This window comes from Lepisosteus oculatus, chromosome 3, assembly GCF_040954835.1.
Source record: "Lepisosteus oculatus isolate fLepOcu1 chromosome 3, fLepOcu1.hap2, whole genome shotgun sequence".
NCBI classification, from domain to species: domain Eukaryota; kingdom Metazoa; phylum Chordata; class Actinopteri; order Semionotiformes; family Lepisosteidae; genus Lepisosteus; species Lepisosteus oculatus.
In genome coordinates, this window is record NC_090698.1 from 33,177,263 (window position 1) to 33,199,968 (window position 22,706).

The 22,706-nt window shown below is 36.9% G+C and overlaps 1 protein-coding gene across 1 annotated transcript in view; it reads right to left on the reverse strand.

Moving 5' to 3' along the window:
• mtrex (Mtr4 exosome RNA helicase) overlaps positions 1 to 22,706 on the reverse strand; it is a 59,165-nt gene that overhangs the window by 6,097 nt on the left and 30,362 nt on the right. Inside the window, exons 18-25 of the mRNA XM_006627004.3 lie at positions 18,972 to 19,040; positions 18,068 to 18,196; positions 14,853 to 14,963; positions 11,373 to 11,561; positions 9,141 to 9,304; positions 7,578 to 7,683; positions 3,932 to 3,988; positions 1,315 to 1,477 (exon numbers count right to left, since the gene is read on the reverse strand). Coding sequence (XP_006627067.1) covers positions 1,315 to 1,477; positions 3,932 to 3,988; positions 7,578 to 7,683; positions 9,141 to 9,304; positions 11,373 to 11,561; positions 14,853 to 14,963; positions 18,068 to 18,196; positions 18,972 to 19,040 — 988 coding nt within the window. The remainder of the gene's footprint in view (positions 1 to 1,314; positions 1,478 to 3,931; positions 3,989 to 7,577; positions 7,684 to 9,140; positions 9,305 to 11,372; positions 11,562 to 14,852; positions 14,964 to 18,067; positions 18,197 to 18,971; positions 19,041 to 22,706) is intronic.

A 22,706-nucleotide genomic window follows, 5' to 3' on the forward strand; every position in this document is an offset into this window, starting at 1 on the left:
TTATCACCTCTCCTGTACTCACTTGTATTTCACATTCTGTCACAATGAGGTGGTATAAAGGAAAGAAGCTGAATTAATTGAATGGTGCAGCCTAAACAACCTGCAGCTAAATGGCAGTAAAACAACAGAATTTGTTATGGACACTAGGTGAAGCAAGGAGCACTCTCACCACTATAAATCAATGGTCTGGTTGTAGGGGAGATGGAAAACTAAGCTCCTAGGCACCACTATCTCCAGCAGTCTAAAATGTGAGGTCAATACATTCATGGTCATGCAGGCTCATCAGAGGCTATTCTGAGACATTTTAAGAAATATGGAGTGTCACAGGAAGAAATTACTCTCTTTCACAGATCTGTCATGAACCTTCTCCATCACTATGTGGTATGGCAATACTTCTGTCCAGGACAAGAAGCGGCGAGAGAGTAGTGTATACTGCATTCAAAATTGTAGAATGCCACCTTGCCCTGTGGACTTACTCTACTTCTCTAGACTGAAACAAAACCCTTCCCACCCTGCCCAACTTCTGATTACTTTCCACCCCTCCCGTAAGCAGGTTAATGCTATCAAGACAAGGACTGGTAACAGGTTTTGTAACAGGACAGTATGTTTGTATTGTACAGTATGTCTTTTAATTGTATGGGCTCAACAAACCAAATTCTATGCAACTAGTTATGGCAACAAAGTACTAAACTTCCAAATAAAACACCACACAACATATAGCAAGTACCCAATTGCTACTTCATCCAGGTAAGGATGCCCAGCCACAGCTTTGTTGAAGAAACTGGACATGTTATGACTATATTCTGTCTCAATGTTCCACAACTAGTCATGAAAGAAAATTACATTTCTGTGCCAAAAGGAATGGCAGCCAGGTAACATTTATGCAAGATCTTAATAAAGCAGGTGATGGGGAATGTACTTCTATTGCACAGACAAGGGAAAGTTTACATTTCAAGTAAGATATATAAAATTATAGTTTTATCTTAAGAATAAAACAATGCTTACATGTGTAGCCATTTGCAGTAAGTAAATTTACTTTTTTCCCCAATTTGAATTATTTGAATAATAATTTTGTAGTCAAAGTAACTGTCCTGTCTAAAAAATATGCAGTTATGCAGTTATGCTTTTCACTGTGCACAATTTAGCAAGAAACAATATCTGGAGCATGTTAAACTATATAGAGAAAATAAAACTCCATCTGTATATAGCAGTTACATATGTAAAAAACTGAGCATTTGTCTCTGATGTGCTGCATTATATTCTTCCGCCCTATCTCTGGATGATCATAACCCCCATTTTAGAATCTCTGATTACCTTCAAAAACATCTGTCATTTTGCAAATCTGGGCAAATGTTGATCCGTTGGCCCAAGTATAGACCACATCCATCAAATGGGGGCGGAAAGAATTGAGGTACATCTCTTCATCAACTTCCAGCTTGGCTTCTGCTGATACTTTGGCTATCCTCTTAGCACATTCCTGAAACCAAAGATTTAGACAAGTACTAATTAGGAAACATTTCTGGCTTTAGACACTTACTACAACATCAATAAAAAGAGATCCCCCAATAATAAAACTGCAACAGTATATATATATGCATAATAAGTACTGAAAACACATTCTCTTAATTTTTATCATTGGGTTTGAATATGTAATGCATTTATATTAATTTCTGTTATCACAAGAGATTTTTTTTTACTTTGCACAAAGTTAATTTCAACAACAGGTTAATTGTACAATTCCTTGGTGCAATTTAATAACTTTTTATATACAAATGTATGTCTCAAAGATTTGCATATACATTTTTGAACACCGATTTATGACAAACTGAAAACGTCTTACGAACTATCATTTAGGACATTAAATACAAAACCAAACGATGTTCGGTTTTAGCCTTTTACACTGCAACTTGTAAATTGGCCCATTTTTATCTTAGTTTTTGAAAGTCCTTTAAGACATTTAAGACAGACATCTAAAATTTTTAAACTGTACTAACTGGCAACATCAAATTAGAATCCATGTATACTTTTAAGGGTTTAGGTTTGTTTGAAAATTATTACCAAGAAGATAGAAGTATGTGGAAGCCAAAAACGTAAAAACATTCATGATAAATATCGAGATAGAAGGAGTTAATAGCTCACTGAAATGAGCCCCCCAACATGGCATGGCAGATGCAAGTTCCAATGCATCTACTGTGCTATGTTTGAGCCACTACAAGTACCGTTTCTGCTGCTTTCATTTCTGAGATAAGCAATACTTTTCTGGCAGGAGTGACATCAATCAGCTTCCCCAACAATGGTGCAGGAAAACCAAACCCATCTCATTTGTTTAAATTGTTTAAACAAGGGTATATGCCGCTTTGTATTCTGAGATGTTAGAAAATCCTTTCTGGGAAGTGATGTCACTCAGCACATCATGTTTGCCCTTTTGAAAACAGCACAATTTGTTGTGCTATTTAGCCGATTTTGATACCTACTAATTGCTTTCTCAGTCTGTTCAGGTATAGGAGATCTTCTTCATTTAAAATGATTGACGATTATCTATTATTGGTCTGTGTGCATAGTGCATTAATTATAAAATTACAACTATCTTTGTATTATCCTTTTTTAAAAAGGTGGAAGTTAAAACATTTTCATTTTTTTTCTGAAGTCTTCAAAGCAATGTAATTTTAAAAGGTGAAGAACTGTTTAAATTCCATACTTAAAAGATTAAAATGAACAAATTAATGCAAATTCTTAGATTAAAAAATAGTGTTGTATCTAATCATTGTACTTTGTAGGCAGCTAATACATAAATGGAGAAAAGTACCAGACTACTAGAATACATTGACACCTGAGGAAGGCTCCACAGCCGAAACGTTGCGTTTCCTTTCTTTTCTTTTCAGTGTGGAATAAACCCGTTACCTGTTCCTTATTAGAATACATGTCCACCCTGGTACTACTATGGGCTGAGTTTAAGTCAATAAAACACTGTAACATATATAAAGGTCATCTTGCAACATGGTTGAGTTGACTACTCCTTTGAGGAACTCATTATAAGAACCAATCATGAAACAAATATGTAGAACATGACATACTAAAAGCTCATTATTTCATTATATCACAACTACCTCAAAAAGGTGAATGCATTACAGAAGTCAACAAAACATTGTAAATGCTACCACCTTACACTTGTTTGTAGGCGGGAGCAACTTGATGGGTTGAATGAAATCATTCCCTAAACAAATAATTCCTTGCTGGTGCTGCTATGGTTTCTAAGATGCATTACTTTTAATGGCGTACACAGGCACAAACGCACAAATACAGTAAATGAATTGGGAGTCACTATTTGTACTCTTTGAAGGGGAAAAAGGCAACTTCATGGAACTGGTCATAAAATATTTGATCAAACATAGTAGCAGTGTGATTCAACAAAAAGTGAAATATAAAGGCACTCTCCTTCTCAACTATCTTAGCTAAAGACTTTGATTCTCACTCTACCATTAATGAAAATTTATTGACTTTGTGAAAACAAACCCCAGTATTGGAAAAGTTTGCCCCATCTCTGTGTTGATCAACTCATTTGCATCTGCTGCTCTGTTGCTCCAGATTAAATATTTAGCCAGTGTGTACTATTCACAGATTACATCTAAGTACTCGTTCTACAATTTTGCAAATCTAACTGTAGTAACTAATTTTATGTGCTGTACATACAGCACTATATTAGCATAAGTAGCACACTGTATCCTTAACAACATAACTAATAACTGTTTTCAACCCCTCAACTGTTGTCTGACACGAGAACACTTTAAAATAGCCTTCCTACATTTTTCAGCACTGTGCCAAGATGACATGCCCAGCTGCTGTGTGTGTGTGTGTGTCACAGACAGAAAAAGGACCACGAGGGGAAGATCGTGAAAGTTTATCCAACACTATTTTAGTGCAACAGGCATACCTGCATCTGCCGCAGAGGTCCTGCCAGCTGCTCCGTCATCTTAGGCATTTCATTGGCCTGGAAAAGAATCAAACAGTTTTCATAACACTGAGCACTATGAAACTTTGGATTCATTGCTTTCATATACTTCTTTTACAGATCCACTGTAACCCATAATATACCCATTAGTATAATTTTTAAGAACAAGGAATTAAGGAATATTAAGGTATATGAAATTTAATTAACTCTGGTCATTTCACTACAATACAAAGCACAACTTTCCAAGACTTGTACTTCTGTTCTTCCAACTTCTAATTCTGTTTTGAGGTCATAAAGTCACCATTAATCGGTCACAGACAGGTGCGTAAGACTTCTAACTTTGAACTATGAAACAGCTGTGAATATATGTACTATATCTCTTACAAAAAGCAACTTTCAAGGTTATGTGTAAATATATATTATATCCTGCTAGGATATGAGCACAGTCGCTCACAGAACACACAGTGCCTCTCCGTAAACAGAGGCCTAAAGTGATGGTGTCTGGGAGTGTGTAGTTGACACAGAGCTTAACTTGCAGTGATTCCTTTTCTGAGGCAGGTTACAATCCAATTCATGAAGAATCTAAATGATTAAAATTAATAATTGATTCTTAAAGTAATAGACTTGACACAAAAACACTTTAAACGTTATAAGCCTAATTATTTTTTTTAATGAAAAAAGTTTTTCATTAAATGAAATGCCAAAAAAGCTAGGTGCTGAAAAAACAAACCTTCCACTTTTAAATAGAAAGCAGTGCTGTGACTGCTGTAGCTTTATTAATGGGAGCCTCTCTTGCTTCCATTCACAGAATACACACAGATTAGTGTCAACAAATTTGAAAATAGTGGATAATGTATATTGTTTATTAAATTAAAAAAAAATGATTAAGCACCTAATTTTCCCTCATTTTCTTTTTTCCCCATTAAAAATGTGATCATTATTCCCATTGACATAATGGTATTACATTTACAAAAGAGAAATATTAATGTAGGTGTTTACAGCATTGCTGTAAAAATGAACTTATTATGAAGCTGTGTAATAACTACAATACCACACTTGTATTCACTTGTATACAGTTCTTTTATAGCGTTTTTAACATGTTAATACTTTAGTTACAGGCAGGCATATGCGAAAAGGGCAACATAGTGAGCTTATGCACCCAGAATTAAGAAAACACTTTGCCGTGACATACATGGAACAAGGCAGTTTATAAAAACAGGGAAAAAATAACTGAACTGCAGTGCTTTATAACATTTAAGATCAAGCACCAGTGTCTCATCATAACTGAGCACTGCAAACTACTTTGTCAAAGAACCATTTATGGCCCTCCTGCCATTCCCAGCTGCACAAACACATCCACATTGGCACAGTCTGAAGAGCATCATTCAGACTCTCTCAGACACACAGCCAATGGGAAGCAGAATCCATGTGTTTCGATTTCCCAGGATAGTATTTCGCCAGTGGGTCAACTGAGGAAACCAATTGCCTTTTCTATTTAATGGCTCTGCTCATGATGCTCAGAGTTCATGCAGGGTATTTTACTTGAGTGGATCAAGACCTCTTGAGATGTTGAAACACAAATGAGCTAGCATGCTGTTTTATGTTGTTTAACGTGTTAAAACACTCAGAATAATTAAATAAACAAATTCCTCTATAATTAGGTACAAGCAACTACCATCTATTTTTTTTAAAGTACAGTGAACCAAAAAAAACATAACAAGCAAACAGATCTTCTGAAAAACAGTTACATATTGGAGTTAAACATAGCTTCTATAAACACAGAAACGTTGACTTTGACATTTCTTTACCATTTGCTAAAAAATTGCAGAATTACATAAAGATATAATTAAAAGCAGAAAAATCAATAAGCATAAACAAGCCAAGATTTCAAAATGCTGTCTTGAAATTGGAATCTTCCTTCAGTCAGGATGTACTGAACTATAGTATTTTTAATTAAATCTGTATGAACAAAGTATGTTCTGTTTAACGCATCGTAATGTACAGTGCCCTCCAGGATTATTGGCACCCTTGATAAAGATGAGCATAAAAGGCTTGTTGGTTATCAGCTTGATCTTACACTGAAAATATGAGAGAAATCTAACCTTTCAGTGAGGCAAAATTATTCAAAGAAAGAAAATCCTTATAAAAATAATTTTTTTCTCGAAAACACATTTCACAATTACTGGCACCCCTAGAAATTCCTATGAACAAAATCTAATTGACATATATTCCCGTTTATATTTGTCCTTTTTTAATCACATATGTTTAGGAACTTTTAAGTGGTGATCCTTGAGTTCCTGTTTCACTGGGGTATAAACATGAGGTGACATGCAGGCCAAACACCCTTAGTCATCTATCAACATGGGAAGATAAGAGAATACATAAAATGAAATGAAACAAAAGGTTCTTGACCTTCATAAATCAGGCAATCACTATAAAAATAGCTTCACACCTGCAAATAACCATCTCCACTATTAGGGCAATAATTAAAAAGTTTCAAACAACTGGACCTGTGATGAACCTGCCTGGAAGAGGACGGAAATATATTTTGCCCTCTCGCCCAGTGAGGAGGATGGTTTGAGAGGCAAAACTTTCTCCAAAGATCACAGTTAGACAATTGCAGGAGTTGGTTACATCCTGGGGTCACCAAGTCCAAAAAGCATAATTAGACGCCACCTCCATGCCAACAAACTATTTGGAAATCTTGCCAAAAGAAAGCCTCTGCTGTTGTCAAACCACAAACATAAGCGCCTGGTGTTCGCTAAATATCGCAGGAACTTTGATTGGAACTTAGGTCTATGGTCAAATGAGACAAAAATAGAGATTTTTGGCAACAATGGGTTTGGCATAAAAAGAGTCAAGGTCATACAGAAAAGAACCTAATCCCCACTGTGAAGTATGGTGGTGGATCTGTGATGTTGTGGGGCTGTTTTTCTTCCAAAGGCCCTGGGAATCATGTTGGGATACATGGCATCATGGACTCCCATCAAATACTGGAAGATTTTAGATCAAAATCTGTCTGCCTCTGCCAGGAGGCTAAGACTGGGTCATGGTTGGATCTTCCAGCAGGACAATGATCCAAAGCATACCTCCAAATCTACACAGAAATGGTTCGCTGACCACAGAATCAAGCTTTTGCAGTGGCCATCCCAGTCCCCTGACCTAAACACCATTGAAAACCTGTGGGGTGAGCTGAAGAAAAGAGTCCACAAGCGAGGACCAAGTACCCTGAAGGATCTGGAGAGATTTTGTATGGGGGAATGGTCACAAATCCATTTATATGCGTTCTCCCACTTCATCCAGCATTATAAGAGAAGACGCAGTGCTGTTATCTTGGCAAAGGGAGTGAACTTAATGCAGAGGTGCCAATAATTGTGACACGTTAAGAAAACAAATCTTTGAATAATTTTACCTCACTGAAAGGTTAGATTTCTCTCATATTTTCAGTGTAAGATCAAGTTGATAAACAACAGACATTTTTAATAGCCTTGTTTGCTCATCTTTACCAAGGGTGCCAATAATTTTGGAGGGCACTGTGATTGCATCTCAGAAAAGTATTGATTTGAATTGACAATGCTACAGTTACATCTATAGTGTGTTGTGTAAAGAAAAGGGAAAAACAGCTTACATTTTCCTGGAACACAAAACAGCTGAGCAAAGCTGTTGCTTGTTCAGAAGTTAGGTCATTGAAGAGGCCATTAAAAATCATTTCTGTCAACAGGAGTTCGTCCGCACTGTAAAACAACGAAGATAAAAGTTAGAATATAAAAGAACCTGATTTAAAGTTTCTTCAGTACTAGTTGAATTTCAGTTGGGAACATACAGTAATTTAGCACCTTAACTCCCTATTGACTTAAACGGAAAATAAACAAGTGAGAACTGAAATTCTGGGAATGACCAAACGGTACTCAAAAGGTGTTTCTGCTCAGCACCATTCTAGAAATTAGAGTCTGCAAAATTAGAAGCTGTGACTAAATTTATTAATATTCTGCTAAATTTAGTTCTGATGATTTGCTGAATCCTGTCTCCAACTTCATAAAACAACATGTTAAAGTCAACCCTTTTCAATTTGAGTCTTTTATTATGTTACTAAAATTAGCAGAATAAAAATTATTGCAGTGTTTTTACTAGCCAGCAGCATATTAAAACGATCTAGACCGAAAATAATACCTTCACCTTTTTCGTCATTAACAACAATATTGATAATTGACATCCTGACTAACTAAAAAACAACTCTGCGCATTAGTCATTTTACTTTCATTCTAAAATTACTTCATAAAATTGTCACAGACTTAAATGGATGGAAATTCAGATAACTTCATCACTAGAAAACTGTTTATACCTGGTAAGTACCGAGATGGACTTTTGGGTTGCCACAAAAGCAAAGTGTGCAAGGCAGGATACCAGTCCATCACATTGCAGAAACTTGAGCCAACCCCCCCCCATCTAGGTTCAACTAATATGAAGGTGTCCTGAGGTTAAAGCTCAACGGGTAAATTTAAATCCATAACACATACTAACAAACGTTTATAAATTTTAAACGTGCATATTGAAAATACATTATGGGTCATTCTCTTTGGTTTTAACATTCAGCATGTCTGGAAAACCTGTGTTTTATTTTATCTTCATAGACTCTAATGAAGCAGCTCTCCTCCAAATTAATAAATACCTTTTACAGTTTAAGTCCTACTTGGCAGCATTACACTAAATTTTAATCCAGCACTTTATTGCATTCTCCATTATTTACAGTATATAATACCACATGCAGCAGACTGCAGGGGAAATCTATTTAGATACAATCATATAAAAATCTAAAAAGGCTTTAGTCATCTCATACCTTTTTACTGTTAAAATATGGAAGACATTAATTTATATTTATAGTAAGGAACAGTTGCCTACTGTTGATTTGAGTAACAGAATTGCTAGATGGTAACTTGATCCTCCCAAAGCTCAATACGTTTGTCTCTAAACTGTAGCAAACTGTGTGGGAGTTTTGCCACATGGACTGTTGTCAAATATGGTCTATTCCGAAATAACCAGGCTAATTCTGTATAAAGCCGAAGTGCAATAGAAACAGAGGAAGGGAAGAAAATCCATCTAAGACATCAAGGTTTCAGTTCAAGTGAATACATGGTATTGTTGCTAAATTATTTTCAGGGAAAAAATAGTTGTTAAATGGAAAAAAACTCACCTGCTGATTTCACATGCAACGCGTCCTTTCATCTCAATGACATCAGAGGAGGTTGAAAAACCCAGCCGCCTAAGGACTCGTTTTCGGCACTTAAGTTCATCCATCTGCAGCACTGTCCTGGCTTTCTTCAGCTCTCTCTTTGCTGCCTTTAGGTCTCCAGCAATCTGAAATTTCAAAGAACATCCCATAAAGACTGCTGAATGATGCTTAAATTGGGACTCTAATATTGTTAAAATATGTACAAATGTATCAAAAAGGTGTTAGAATGTATGTACATGAATGCTAAAGAGCTCTGTGCAAGTCCCTCAGAATACCCATAAGAATTTAGAAAATTAAAATCACTTAGTCAAATACAAGGACACAGTTGTTTCTGGAACACCTAATATGAATATAAATGACGGTCATACTGTAGCTTGTTTCAAGATATAGCTCTAGACATATTGTTCCCAACCCTGGCCCTGGAGTAACTATCTTCTGGTTTTTGCTCCAGGCGTTCTTAATCACAGACTATGATCATTGATACAGTGTCTTTCCTACCAGTGTCTGTTCATCATAAACTGATCACCTGGTAGGAGACGTTTAACGAGAAATACTGGCAATCAAGCTGAGGGAAGGCTGTGTAAAGTTCTGCATGCTGATATTAGTGGAAACAGTAGCAATGAGGCAGGGTATTTTTTAAACTCAAACCGATATAATATAAACAAAAAACAGATCACATAAGTAATCAGTTAGGACCTGAGCTTTAAAGCTCAGTTGGAATGAAGACCAGCAGGCATTGCATTCCTTCAGGGTTGGGAACTACAGCTCTAGAAATCAGTAGCTGAAAACACGGTTTGTTTTGCAGGCAGCATGGTTGTGCAGTGGTTAGCATTGTTGCCACTCAGCACTGGTGGCCTGGGTGCTCCGATTTCTCCCCACAGTCCAAATATGTACTGGTAGATTAACCGGCTTCTGGGGAAACTGGCCATTATGTGAGTGTGTGCATGTTTATGTTTGGGTGGGCCCTGCAATGGACTAGTGTCCTGTCCAGGGTGCATCTTGCCCTGAGCCCTGTGCTTGCCGGGATAGACTCCAGACCCTCCACAAGACTGTATTGGATAAAAGTTAGGAAATAGAGGATCCATAGGTTTGGCTTGGACACATTTTCCATGTGTCTAATGTCTAGTAAATGTCTAGCAAAATCAAATCACTAGAATTAATTGTGGTCTTTGCATAGCATCTCTCACATTACATTTGCATGGTAACCCAATATATTAAACTAATAAAAATAAATACAGTATTAGTAAAATACAATATTTTAATAAGATGACTAAATATGGGAATGTGACTTTTTAGCTGTGCATCATAATAACTAAAAATAATGACTAAAAAGGGTCACTCACACCATGAAATGAAAACAATGGAACTCAAAAATTAGGCTTCTTAATTAAAACCATAATAGAAAGCTTTTATCAGCTGAACAGCTGTTTAACAGCCAAACAGATATGAGAAAGAAGGGCTCTATACATCTTCCATGTAAGGCAAAAGGAATGTGAAATCATAATTACTTGTCATGAATACTAAGTAATACAGTATTTACCGAGACATCACTTACTGAAGGAAATGTGTTATTATTTTAATGTTCTTCAAAGAGTGTTTGGCTGTTGATTAAAGATATTCTCTAATCTAATGTTTAAACTTCCAAATAACCAAATCTAAAGCTGTCATGACAGTCTATTTAAGGAAAGCTCTCAATTGTAATACCACATGTCCTTACTCATGCTCAATCTGGATGACACACTCTAGAAGTTAAGTAGCAGCTGCATTATGTAGTGTGAGCTATGTATGCAGTGGTAATAATAAATTAAGTAACACATAACACAGGTACTTAAAACACTCCGCTTTCACAACTATATTTACTGAGGAACACCAAAACAAAAATGTCCAGGTCTCCAAAAATACCTATTAAAGTTATTAGTATTTATTTTTAGATTCACTCTAGTGATATTTGTTCATCTCCAACTGTTTCATACAGTTTAGAAACTGTTTAAAAACCAAACCTATGGTATGAAGATAGATAAATATTAAAAACTGTCAAGACTGACTCAAGGACAGGTATAAGGCTACTCTCTCACCTGCCTAAATGTTCCTTACATTTAAATCTAAATGTTTTGATAGACTTGGAATTCTGGTTCCTGACAGTTTGCAGATACAATCAGTGCCTCATAAGCCACAAGAATAGTTAAGGCTTACCTGTGCTTTCTTCTCACATAGCTTGTACACGGAGTCCAGGTTAGGGTCATTATGTAGAGGGTGCGAGTACATCCTGTGCTCAAAGGCTTCTACTTTCTGGATTACTTTCTTCAGCCCCTGGTCCTTGATTCCCATATCGTCAATGGGATCCAGAAGAGGTATCCCATCAGGAAAACGTTTTTGCACTTCCTGGGATGAACATACATTGATTCATATTAGGTAGTAGTGCATATTGCCAACCAAGTACCAAGTCCATTGTCACCTCAGAAGTATTAACCCGATGGAGTGATGGGATAATACGCATTTACAATTTTTAGTTTTAAAAATGAATGTGGTTATTGAAGTTCTCAATTAGAAAAAAGGGAAAAGAGGGAAAAATATAGCAATTTAAAAGCAGAAACCCAGTCCTTCTTGGGCATTGAGCAAAACTAAGATATACAGAAAAGGCAGCAGCAATCAACACAATGTGACTGCTGGCACCTACTGGCAAAATTACTAATTCTTCTAAACTGACCTGGAGTCACTTAAAATAGAAATAGCCAAGAAACAAAACAGGGTCTGCTTCTACGCGTTTCTAGTTCTTCAGGTACTCTTCTGTAACTTCAGAAGATATAGGATCATAGACATGGCCTGGACTCTGGTGCCAGTCTCTGTCCTAGAGAAAACTTGTTGTCAGGGCCAGGATGACCTGAACATAGACCGCCACATATTTCTTTAACAGTTATTGGCTTACAATCTGGCTACTGTACCGCCAAGCTAAACATACAGTGGTGTGAAAAAGTGTTTCCCCCCCTTCCTAATTTCTTATTTTTTTGCATGTTTGTCACACTGAAATGTTTCAGATCAAACAAATTGAAATATTAGACAAAGATAACACAAGTAAACACAAAATGCAGTTTTTAAATGAAGGTTTTTATTATTAAGGGAAAAAAAATCCAAACCTACATGGCCCTGTGTGAAAAAGTGATTGCCCCCCCTGTTAAAACATAAATCAACTGTGGTTTATCACATCTTTGGAAAGCTGAGTTCAATTTCTCTAGCCACACCCAGGCCTGATTACTGCCACACCTGTTCTCAATCAAGAAATCACTTAAATAGGACCTGCCTGACAAAGTGAAGTAAACCAAAAATCCTCAAAAGCTAGACCTCATGCTGCGATCCAAACAAATTCAGGAACAAATGAGAAACAGAGTAATTAAGATTATTGGAAAAGGTTATAAAGCCATTTCTGAAGCTTTGGGACTCCAGCAAACCACAGTGAGAGCCATTATCCACAAATGGCGAAAACATGGAACAGTGGTGAACCTTCCCAGGAGTGGCCGGCCGATCAAAATTACCCCAAGAGCGCAGCGACGACTCATCCAAGAGGTCACAAAAAACCCCACAACAACATCCAAAGAACTGCAGGCTTCACTTGCCTCAGTTAAGGTCAGTGTTCATGACTCCACCATAAGAAAGAGACTGGGCAAAAATGGCCTGCATGGCAGAGTTCCAAGATGAAAACCACTGCTGAGCAAAAAGAACATAAAGGCTCGTCTCAGTTTTGCCAGAAAACATCTTGATGATCCCCAAGACTTTTGGGAAAATACTCTGTGGTCTGACGAGCCAAAAGTTGAACTTTTTGGAAGGTGTGTGTCCCATTACACCTGGTGTAAAATTAACACAGCATTTCAGAAAAGGAACATTATACCAACAGTAAAATATGGTGGTGGTAGTGTGATGGTCTGGGGCTGTTTTGCTGCTTCAGGACCTGGAAGACTTGCTGTGGTAAATGGAACCATGAATTCTGCTGTCTACCAAAAAATCCCGAAGGAGAATGTCTGGCCATCTGTTCGTGACCTCAAGCTGAAGCGCACTTGGGTTCTGCAGCAGGACAATGATCCAAAACACACCAGCAAGTCCACCTCTGAATGGCTTAAGAAAAACAAAATGAAGGCTTTGGAGTGGCCTAGTCAAAGTCCTGACCTGAATCCGATTGAGATGTTGTGGCATAACCTTAAAAAAGCGGTTAAGGCTTGAAAACCCTCCAATGTGGCTGAATTACAAGAATTCTGCAAAGATGAGTGGGCCAAAATTCCTCCACAGCGCTGTAAAAGACTCACTGCCAGTTATCGCAAATGCTTGATTGCAGTTGTTGCTGCTAAGGGTGGCCCAACCAGTTATTAGGTTTAGGGGGCAATCACTTTTTCACACAGGGCCATGTAGGTTTGGATTTTTTTTTCCTTTAATAATAAAAACCTTCATTTAAAAACTGCATTTTGTGTTTACTTGTGTTATCTTTGTCTAATATTTCAATTTGTTTGATGATCTGAAACATTTCAGTGTGACAAACATGCAAAAAAATAAGAAATCAGGAAGGGGGCAAACACTTTTTCACACCACTGTACATAAAAAACAAAGGTTCCATCCCAGGATGCTTTTTTAACAAATCTAGTTCAAAGTATTCCATTACATTTCTGTATGGTAAATGGAAGAGATCATCTCACAATCAGAAATTAATAAACACACAGTATATGATTAGCTGTAGCAAGTTATTATTTACTGGATGTTCTGCTCCATTCCCAGGCCAGTTACATCAGTCAGCTGTTTGCAGCTTGTTGTGGAGGCTTGACATGCTAAGTTCTTGGGTTGCTAATGGTTGAATATACAACTGTACGTACAGTACTTTCCCAATAACTAAGATGCTTAGATTTAAGGCTTTAGCTACTTCTGAAATTTTTAAAAACTGAATGTACAATATTTAATAATAATAATTGCTTATACTTTTATAGCGCTTTTCTGGACACTCCACTCAAAACGCTTTACAGGTAATGGGGACTCCCCTCCACCACCACCAATGTGCAGGATCCACCTGGATGATGCGACAGCAGCCATAGTGCGCCAGAACGCTCACCACACATCAGCTATCAGTGGGGAGGAGAGCAGAGTAATGAAGCCAATTCATACATGGGCATTATTAGGAGGCCATGATTGTTAAGGGCCAATGGGAAATTTGGCCTGGGTGCCAGGGTTACACCCCTACACTTTTCGAGAAATGCCCTGGGATTTGTAATGACCGCAGAGAGTCAGGACCTCGGTTTTACGTCTCATCCAAAGGACAGAGCTTATTTACGGTTTAGTGTCCCCATCGTTATACTGGGGCATTAGGACCCACATGGACCACGGGGTGAGCGCCCCCTGCTGGCCCCACTAACACCTCTTCCAGCAGCAACCTTAGTTTTCCCAGGAGGTCTCTCATCCAGGTACTGACCAGGCTCACACCTGCTTAGCTTCAGTGTGTTGCCAGTTGTGAGTTGCAGGGTGATATGGCTGCTGGCTATATTTAACTACACCACAAAATGACAGATCCATTTCCTTAACTTATTAAAAACTTTTGACTTGTTCCATCAAGCACAAGTCTCGAATTGGCCATTGTCATCTCTTATTTTAGAAAACAGATTGGATTTAGGATTAAATACAAAGGCAAATTTATAATCTCACCTGAATGGATTTGAGGACACTTTGTCTGTTGTCAAATGGTCTAAGGTCTTTGGGGATGTAAAGCCTGACTGAACTAATTGATGCAAGAAGATGGAGCATCACAGGAACAACCTAAACAAGAAACAAACACCATTAACTCCAACACAGGTTTCCGTGGCACTCATTGTGGACTGGCATTACAAAGGAGGGCCCAAAACATTAAGAACTATACTTTTTTGTTTTGACAGTCTCCAGGAAAGGGCTTATTTGTTCTTTTTTTGTGCTGACATTGGAAAAAGGTTTCTATTGGAGACTGCACTCAAATCACACTTCCAGAGCAGCTTACCTCCCACAGACCACTGAGGTCAGAGAAAATCATAACTCGTTCCCAGGCCAGGCAGAAGCAGCTACATGCCAAATGGTAAAAACGGTCAAATTTGAGATCCCTTTTGAATTGGAATATTTATTAAAATGTTTCACCAGGAAGAAACCAAGTGAGAATAAAAATATAATTTGCAGGCTTGTCTCTGAGAGGTAGTGAGAGGAGCAGGATTCTGGAGTTTTTTCAGTCAATGGTGCATAAGTGCTGTTGTGTAATTACCTTTCAGGCACAAAGCTATGGACAAAAACATCAATTCAGTAAACATTAGTCTCAACCTTCAAAATCTGAGGAGATAAATCTGCACATTCAGAAATATGAAGGCAACACATACAAGGGACCCAGGATTAGAGATTGTATTACTTCATCTACAGTTAGCCCCCAGATAATCTAGGACCTTAATCTCAGTGAACAAAAAAACCCTCCTCTTTTTAAATGAGCCAGAGAAAGTGTTAAGGGAAGCAAAAGCTTTTCTGCATTTAAGTGATAAACGGGTAAGCCTGGAGAAATATGCCAAGTATTACACTTAGTATTATGATTCATAACACAACTATTTTACACAACAAAAAAAAACACTGCATGGCAACTACCACATATTCAATCTCATCGTTGCTGAAAGAATTATATTTTAAGCAGAAATCACTGGTTAGGATAAAACAGATTTTTGTTTATCAGGAAAGAGTAGAAAAGGGTTATTTTATGCTATACTGTGCAGTCTATCTAAAAAAACTGACAAGATTTAAGATCTATACTCTAATTTGTACAATTGCCTTAATTGGTAAAATTGGCATCATCATTAATAATAATACAATTTTACTTAGTAGCATTTTTCAATATCTGTTTTATGGTGATATTATTGCAAAAACAAAAAATCCGCATTCACCTGGTACACCATTTCTTATCCAAAATAAAATTAGTTTAACAGACACTCCAAAGTGAAAATTCATTAAAAACATTTTGTGTTGTACATACTAGTGTTGCTCAAGTAGAGCATAGCAAGGCCTCTTCTGGCAATTTGCTAAACCACACTGTGCTGACGCACTTAATATACCACATGTCTTCTAAGATGTTTATATTGAAATCAGGATGAAATAAATGGCATTATCAAAACTGCATACTTGGATTGAACAACAATGTCATTGTTTATAAAATAAGGAAAATTACATTTCCTTTAAAATGTGTTTCAGTAGAAATAAAATTAATTTCACTTGGTGAAAAAAGCTCACCAGTGCTCTCTAATGCAACACTGATGGAGTCTTAAACAGTGGAGCCAAGCATTTTTAGCTGAATCAAGGTTTTGTAAAGACCACCCCGATTGAAGTCAGTGAGTGCGGCGCAGAGATGCAGAGCAATGCATTAATTGTATGTACAATTAATCAACTGATAGGGAGTTCCAAATGTGTTTAACGTGGTCTGCTGAACTCTGGTATAACACATTTCAGCATAACAATTACACAATATGACTATGAGAAGGAAAAAGGTAGCTCAGCAGAATTCTTCAAATTCAACAGTGAAAGAAAAGCACATCATACCAGCAAAAATGAAAAAAGTTGTGGGACTATGGAACAAGCAACACAACCATGCTGTTGATGTCGATACCCTGACTTAAAAAAATTATTGGCTGAAATCCTGGGATTAATTAATTACTAAAATCCAAATATATTATTTGGCTAAAGGAAAAAACATTTTTATCAAGTAACTACTTATCCAATCTGGGGTCACGGTCACCTAGAGCCTATCATGGCAAGCATCTGGCACAAGGCAGTATACACCCTAAACAGGATGCAAGTCCTTCACAGCGCAATTAACTATTTCCATTCAACTCATGATCATCTATCATGGGTACCAACTAAAAACTCAACTCAGCACATATCAATTCAGAATTTGAAGAATATTCTATAGTGCCTACACATGCATTTAAAATTATACATAAAAAATGATTAAGGTGTTTAGTGATTTGGGCTAACAATGAGACCAATTTGATGAAGAAAGATCTGACTTCATTAACATTGTTAATATGTGTAACCTTTTACAAATATGCACTGTCATTTGTATTAAGCATACAAGGCTTTGTGGATATTGCAAAAGTGATAAATGTTTTGTCTTTTGGGTTCTAACTAGCAGGCAAGGATCCCATGGGAGCAGAAAGCAAGCTGAAATCAGAACAAGGACAAAAGGGCAGAAAGAAAAATAAGACATTTCGAAAGGCTTATTCAGAAAAGGCTCTTCAAGCCAAAGTAAACACCCGGCCCTGGGATTCATCCAGATGCACATCATCACAGGATTGGTGTTTGTTAGTTTTGGACTAACAGAGGACAGGAAGCCCTGCAAGAATGCCTCCGACTGACACTAGTGTGCAGTATTACTTTTTTTTTTCATATCAACACTTTCTCTTTCTTCGACCTGAATACGAAAATATCACAAAACTACCGAATCAAAATTGCAGACCCATTAAACCAAAGAGACGACAAACCTTTTTTCTGGCCATCCCAATCACCTTTTAATGCTAAAAAAATGTAGGCAAAGTATCGACATGTTGGAGAATAGGCACAGAATTAAATGAATACTGCAGACAGTCGACGGTAGTTAATTGATGAAGATCTCACCCAGCTGTTTATTGAAAGAAGCCAGGATATTTGCTTCATCGGCATCACTGGGGAACTTACTCCAGGTCATCAACAACCCTTCATGTAAATTAAAAGATCACCTGTTCTCAGTTTTAAATACATTACCCTGTAATTTCTACTTATGTGCTTTCAAAACACTATGGCTTAAGGACATCGTGTCTGCAAAAAAATAATTATTTTAGTTGCAGAGTGCTTTACATCAGTGATTAAAAAACAGGAGAGTCACTAACCTGCATTTCTCCCTTCTCTCCAGGCTTGGCAGGTTTGGCAGCCTCTGTTGCAGCATTCTTGACACTCTCTTTGCTGCAGTGCACTAGCACCTCCACCACATAAAGAGGATCCAGGTCCCCAGTGTTGGCCTGTACCAACAGAACACAGTACCAAGATCAATCTTTCCACATATAGGGCATTTCTGTTTCCTTCCATGCCATCGAGATAAAGACACAATATGACAAAGCAGAGCAGTGGCTTCTACAATTCTGCTACCATTTTGTTTTTGATCCAAACATTTAATATTTCAGCCCAATGTGTAAGTCTCCAAACTCGCCAACATTACTCAGAATATTTTAATGACAGAATGCAAATAAAAATGTATAACACAAAAATTCCATCTTATGTTCTTATGTAAGATGCTATTCAAAATGCACAGAATGAAAGCAATCTACCGCCCTAAAAATATAAAATTACATTTAACTTTTCTTTGCGTGGTTGTTGGATCAGTTACTATAATTCTATGCCCTGACAGCAATTAACAATCATGCAAGAATAAAAGAAACCACAATGAAATATAAATTTGCAATTTTAATTTTGAATGGAGTGCACATGGACCCCAAGACATCCATACAATATAAATAATATTCCCTTATTCAATTGTTGAGCTACACCCAATTCCCACAATGCAAATGTGTTATAGCAGATATAACTGTATACTAAGTGATAAAAAACAGCATCAGTTTTTAACAGTTATCATTTACAATACACTTGATACAGACACCCATTAATACTGATACTGAGTTGAAGTGTTGTCAGTTTATTTCTGCCACTGTGATGGAAAGTAAATTGTCAATATCCTGATGAAATAAAGCATTCTGCAAGCACTTCAAATACACAATTTAGCAAGTAACATGACCATACCTTTACATTTGATTTTTTTGAGAAATTAATGACAACCCCCCATCCAAAATCATTGTCATCATTTTTCACCTACGGAAAAGCAAGAAACCAATATTATTGCATCTGTTCAAATTACAAGAATAAACAACTCTGGAATGAGATGGCATTAGCAGTAAGCAATTTAGACTTCTTGATAAAACCAGAAACGTAAATAGCTTGAAATAAGCTCTGGTTTCAAAAATGATACTTACAAATCTGAACCAGAGAGAGGTTTTAATGAAAATGTTAAAACAGAATACAGCATTAAAGAAAAAGTAATAAGAGAATTTGAATCACATAGTTCATATAGAAAGCCACTGCTATGATGGCTTCCTATCAGAATAGAAAAGCCATAAGCCGAGGTGCTGAGAGAGAATGAAATAAACAGGGTGTGCACTTCCTATTTAAAATACATTTACAAAAACAGACTGATGGTAAAATGAGAATTTATTATACATAATTTTCAAGCTTAACTTCAGCTAAAATATAAGAGTGTTTCCACAATGTTTTTGGAAGTTTGTATCATTTAGAGCCTGTTGTCCTGTTAGGGGCTTGTTAAAGGACAGATGCAATTTTCTGCTTTTCCTTCCCATTCTATTTTTATTCCTGTTTCTTATCCATACTCCTTTCCAGTAAAAAAAAATGTTCATATGGAAAACACAATGGTTTCTCTGATCGTGACCTATCACTACTGCATTGTTCATAGCTGTTGTCTTACTGTTTGAGGAACTATTGACAGAGAACCCTTCAGATGTTCCCCTCATCACTAGTGAGAGGCCTGCAGCTAATACATTAAGGTGATTCAGGGCTTAAGCAACAAAGTCACAAGTGCATCTTGGTCTGTCATAAATTATAAATTAAACACTTTGTATTATTAACCATATGATTTTTCTCAAAACACATGGATAGACTTATAAATTTAATTTCCCTTTTCTAGACTGTTTAGAACACCAACATCAGGTACCCTGATTGAAAGGTGGCACGAACCCCATAAAAGCAAACTAACTTAAATGCATGGAAGACTTAGGTGCATGTGACCTGCTGTAAATATGTTAAGTATCGTGGCTGGACAGAAAACCTCCGAAGAGGTCTGAAGAATGTCAATCAGTTAACTTTACTTCACCCTGGTGGGGCAATGCTCCTCTACACATTTTCAAAAATAGCAAATACATCCATTGTAACAGCACAACTCCCATCATGTCTAAGAACAGCGTTTAACACAACTAAACATTCTAGAATTGCAAAAGCATTGCTAGAATGTTTGCAGGATATTCTACATGACTGCATAGAATACATTCAGTATCCAGTACTACACCACATTCTGCTCCTCCTCCTTTGAAAGAATATAGACCTTCTGTAAACCTAAATTAGGTCATTCATTGGAATCATTGCACCAGAAATCTAATGGAAAGGCATTATACACTTTGACCAGAATAACAAAAGCTATGACCAAAGTATCTGTAACTATTTTACTAATGTCTCATAACTGTAGCAAAATTGTATCCCTGTTCAATTTGTCCTTTCAGGAAGGAAAAGATAGTGAATGTCCTCATCACCAAGAGCTTCTAGGTTAATTTAGGCAGATAAGGCATAATAATCTGGAGATTCTCCCAAAAAAGCATTCACTTTGGCAGCTGTGCCAAAGATGGTGGAACTAGGTCCAAACACTACTACTGTTGTTTTGGAGGAACTCTTGTTACTTTCAGTGTAGAGTGTTAATTTTTCAAGTTCCAATCAAGGCCTTTAGGAATTTTTAACAAATTCAACAAGACTAAGTTTAGTAAAGACCTCACTATTTCTGACCTGCAGTGATTTATTCATCCATGAGCTACTGCTTTCAATTCAAGGTTATAATTTGAAAATGCACATAAATGTCATCTATACTTTAACCACTATACTTTCACTATGCCAGTATAAGTTGCCAGTTACTGCCTTCAGGAACACAATGAAAGTGGGACTGGTATAAAAATATGTACTACTTTATCTATAATGGTTTCAAGTGATAACCCAATAGATATCAATTAAAAAGCCAGCTCATTTGAATGAATTTATGACTATAACAGTCTTAAATAATACATATTTCATCATTACCTGAAATATATATATATTTCTGTAGATTGTACCCCATCACCAGCTTCCAAATTCCTATAGCTAAGAGTTTCAGAGGTTGTTAGTCTCCCAGACTTTTCTTCACTAAATTGTGTGCATTTTCAGACGCATTTCTAAACATTTCTCCAATTCATTAATTGTTCCCACCCTGCGCAGATACTTGTCCATACATTTCACCGCTGTGCACTCTTTCTGATAATTTACTGCATGTTTAATAGGTCACCAAAGGTCAGAGAGATAGCCTTTTTTTGGAAAGCCCTGACAATTTCTTTAGGCCATGAACTGCCCATGTATTATTCGAGTCACCCTTGTAAAAGAATTTGTATCGGACTCTCAGATTAGGGTCTTCAAAAGTCCCTAACACTGTCACTTCCCATCATCCAACATTTTCCAAATATAAAACAGAATTTTGCTGACCTATTTTAATACACATAACTCATTCAATTATCTCTAAGATCTGTTAAAAATCAAAATGAGAAAATAGCTTTCATATGCGCATATGGGCAGCCACAGCTGTACCAAGTGCCATCTCCCTGCCCAATATATTAAACAAAATCCTTTTATTTATTATACTCTTCTGGTTTGCATTATGAATAAGGGATCAGTAACAAAATAATTCTCAAATATTCATGTCTACGATTTCTTATTCATCACAAAGTATTAAAAATAAATGTCATAATGCCACATTCTACATAAAGGCAAGGGAAGATAAACAGGAAAGATGTGACAGTGTCCAATTTCATCCATCTTCAGTCATTCTTAGGGGATACCGATAACAAAATGGGTCATAGCGGGTAACACTGCCAAAGAATGCAGAAGCGGAACTCTTCATCTTCGTAAGCTTATTATATTACATGTTTTAACAGACTGGAGCCATCTTGAGCTTCAGTCTAAATTGAAAAACCTTTGGGTGATATTTGATTCTAGCTTAAGATTCGACCCACATGTGCAGCATATTGTCAAAACATTGTTTCTTCACCTCAGAAATATCGCTAGACTACAGCAAATGTTATCACTAACTGTGGCTGAAAAGCTGAACAACACATTTGTTCTCTCGAATTGACTATTGTAATGCTCTACTCGCTGGGGTATCTAAATCTACTTTTAACAAACTGCAGTATGTCTAAAATTCGGCAGCCAGAATCCTGACCAGGCCTAGTGCAACTGATCACATTACTCCTATCCTGGAGTCCTTGCACTGGCTTCCTGTCAAATTCCATGTGGACTTTAAAATCCTCATGCTTACCTATAAGGCACTGCATGGCTTGGCACCTCAGTACTTGTCTGAACTATTATTGCCCTACTCCCCACCTCGCAACCTTCCCACTTCTAAGAACAGAACTGAACCCAGGGACCCAGCGCTGCAAGGCAGCAATGCTAACCACTGTTTCTCCATGCCTCCTTGGATATAACACCAGACAAGATAAAATACTCCATTAATATCTCAGTCAAAGTGCTACAATTGAAGTAATAAATGATATTACAGCGCAGAAAAAATAAACTCTAAAAGCAGATAACCACAAAATCTTAAAATAAGAAAATTGTCGAATATTTTAAATTGTCAATTTTATATTTATATTGCATCCTAAATACATGCACATATGAAAA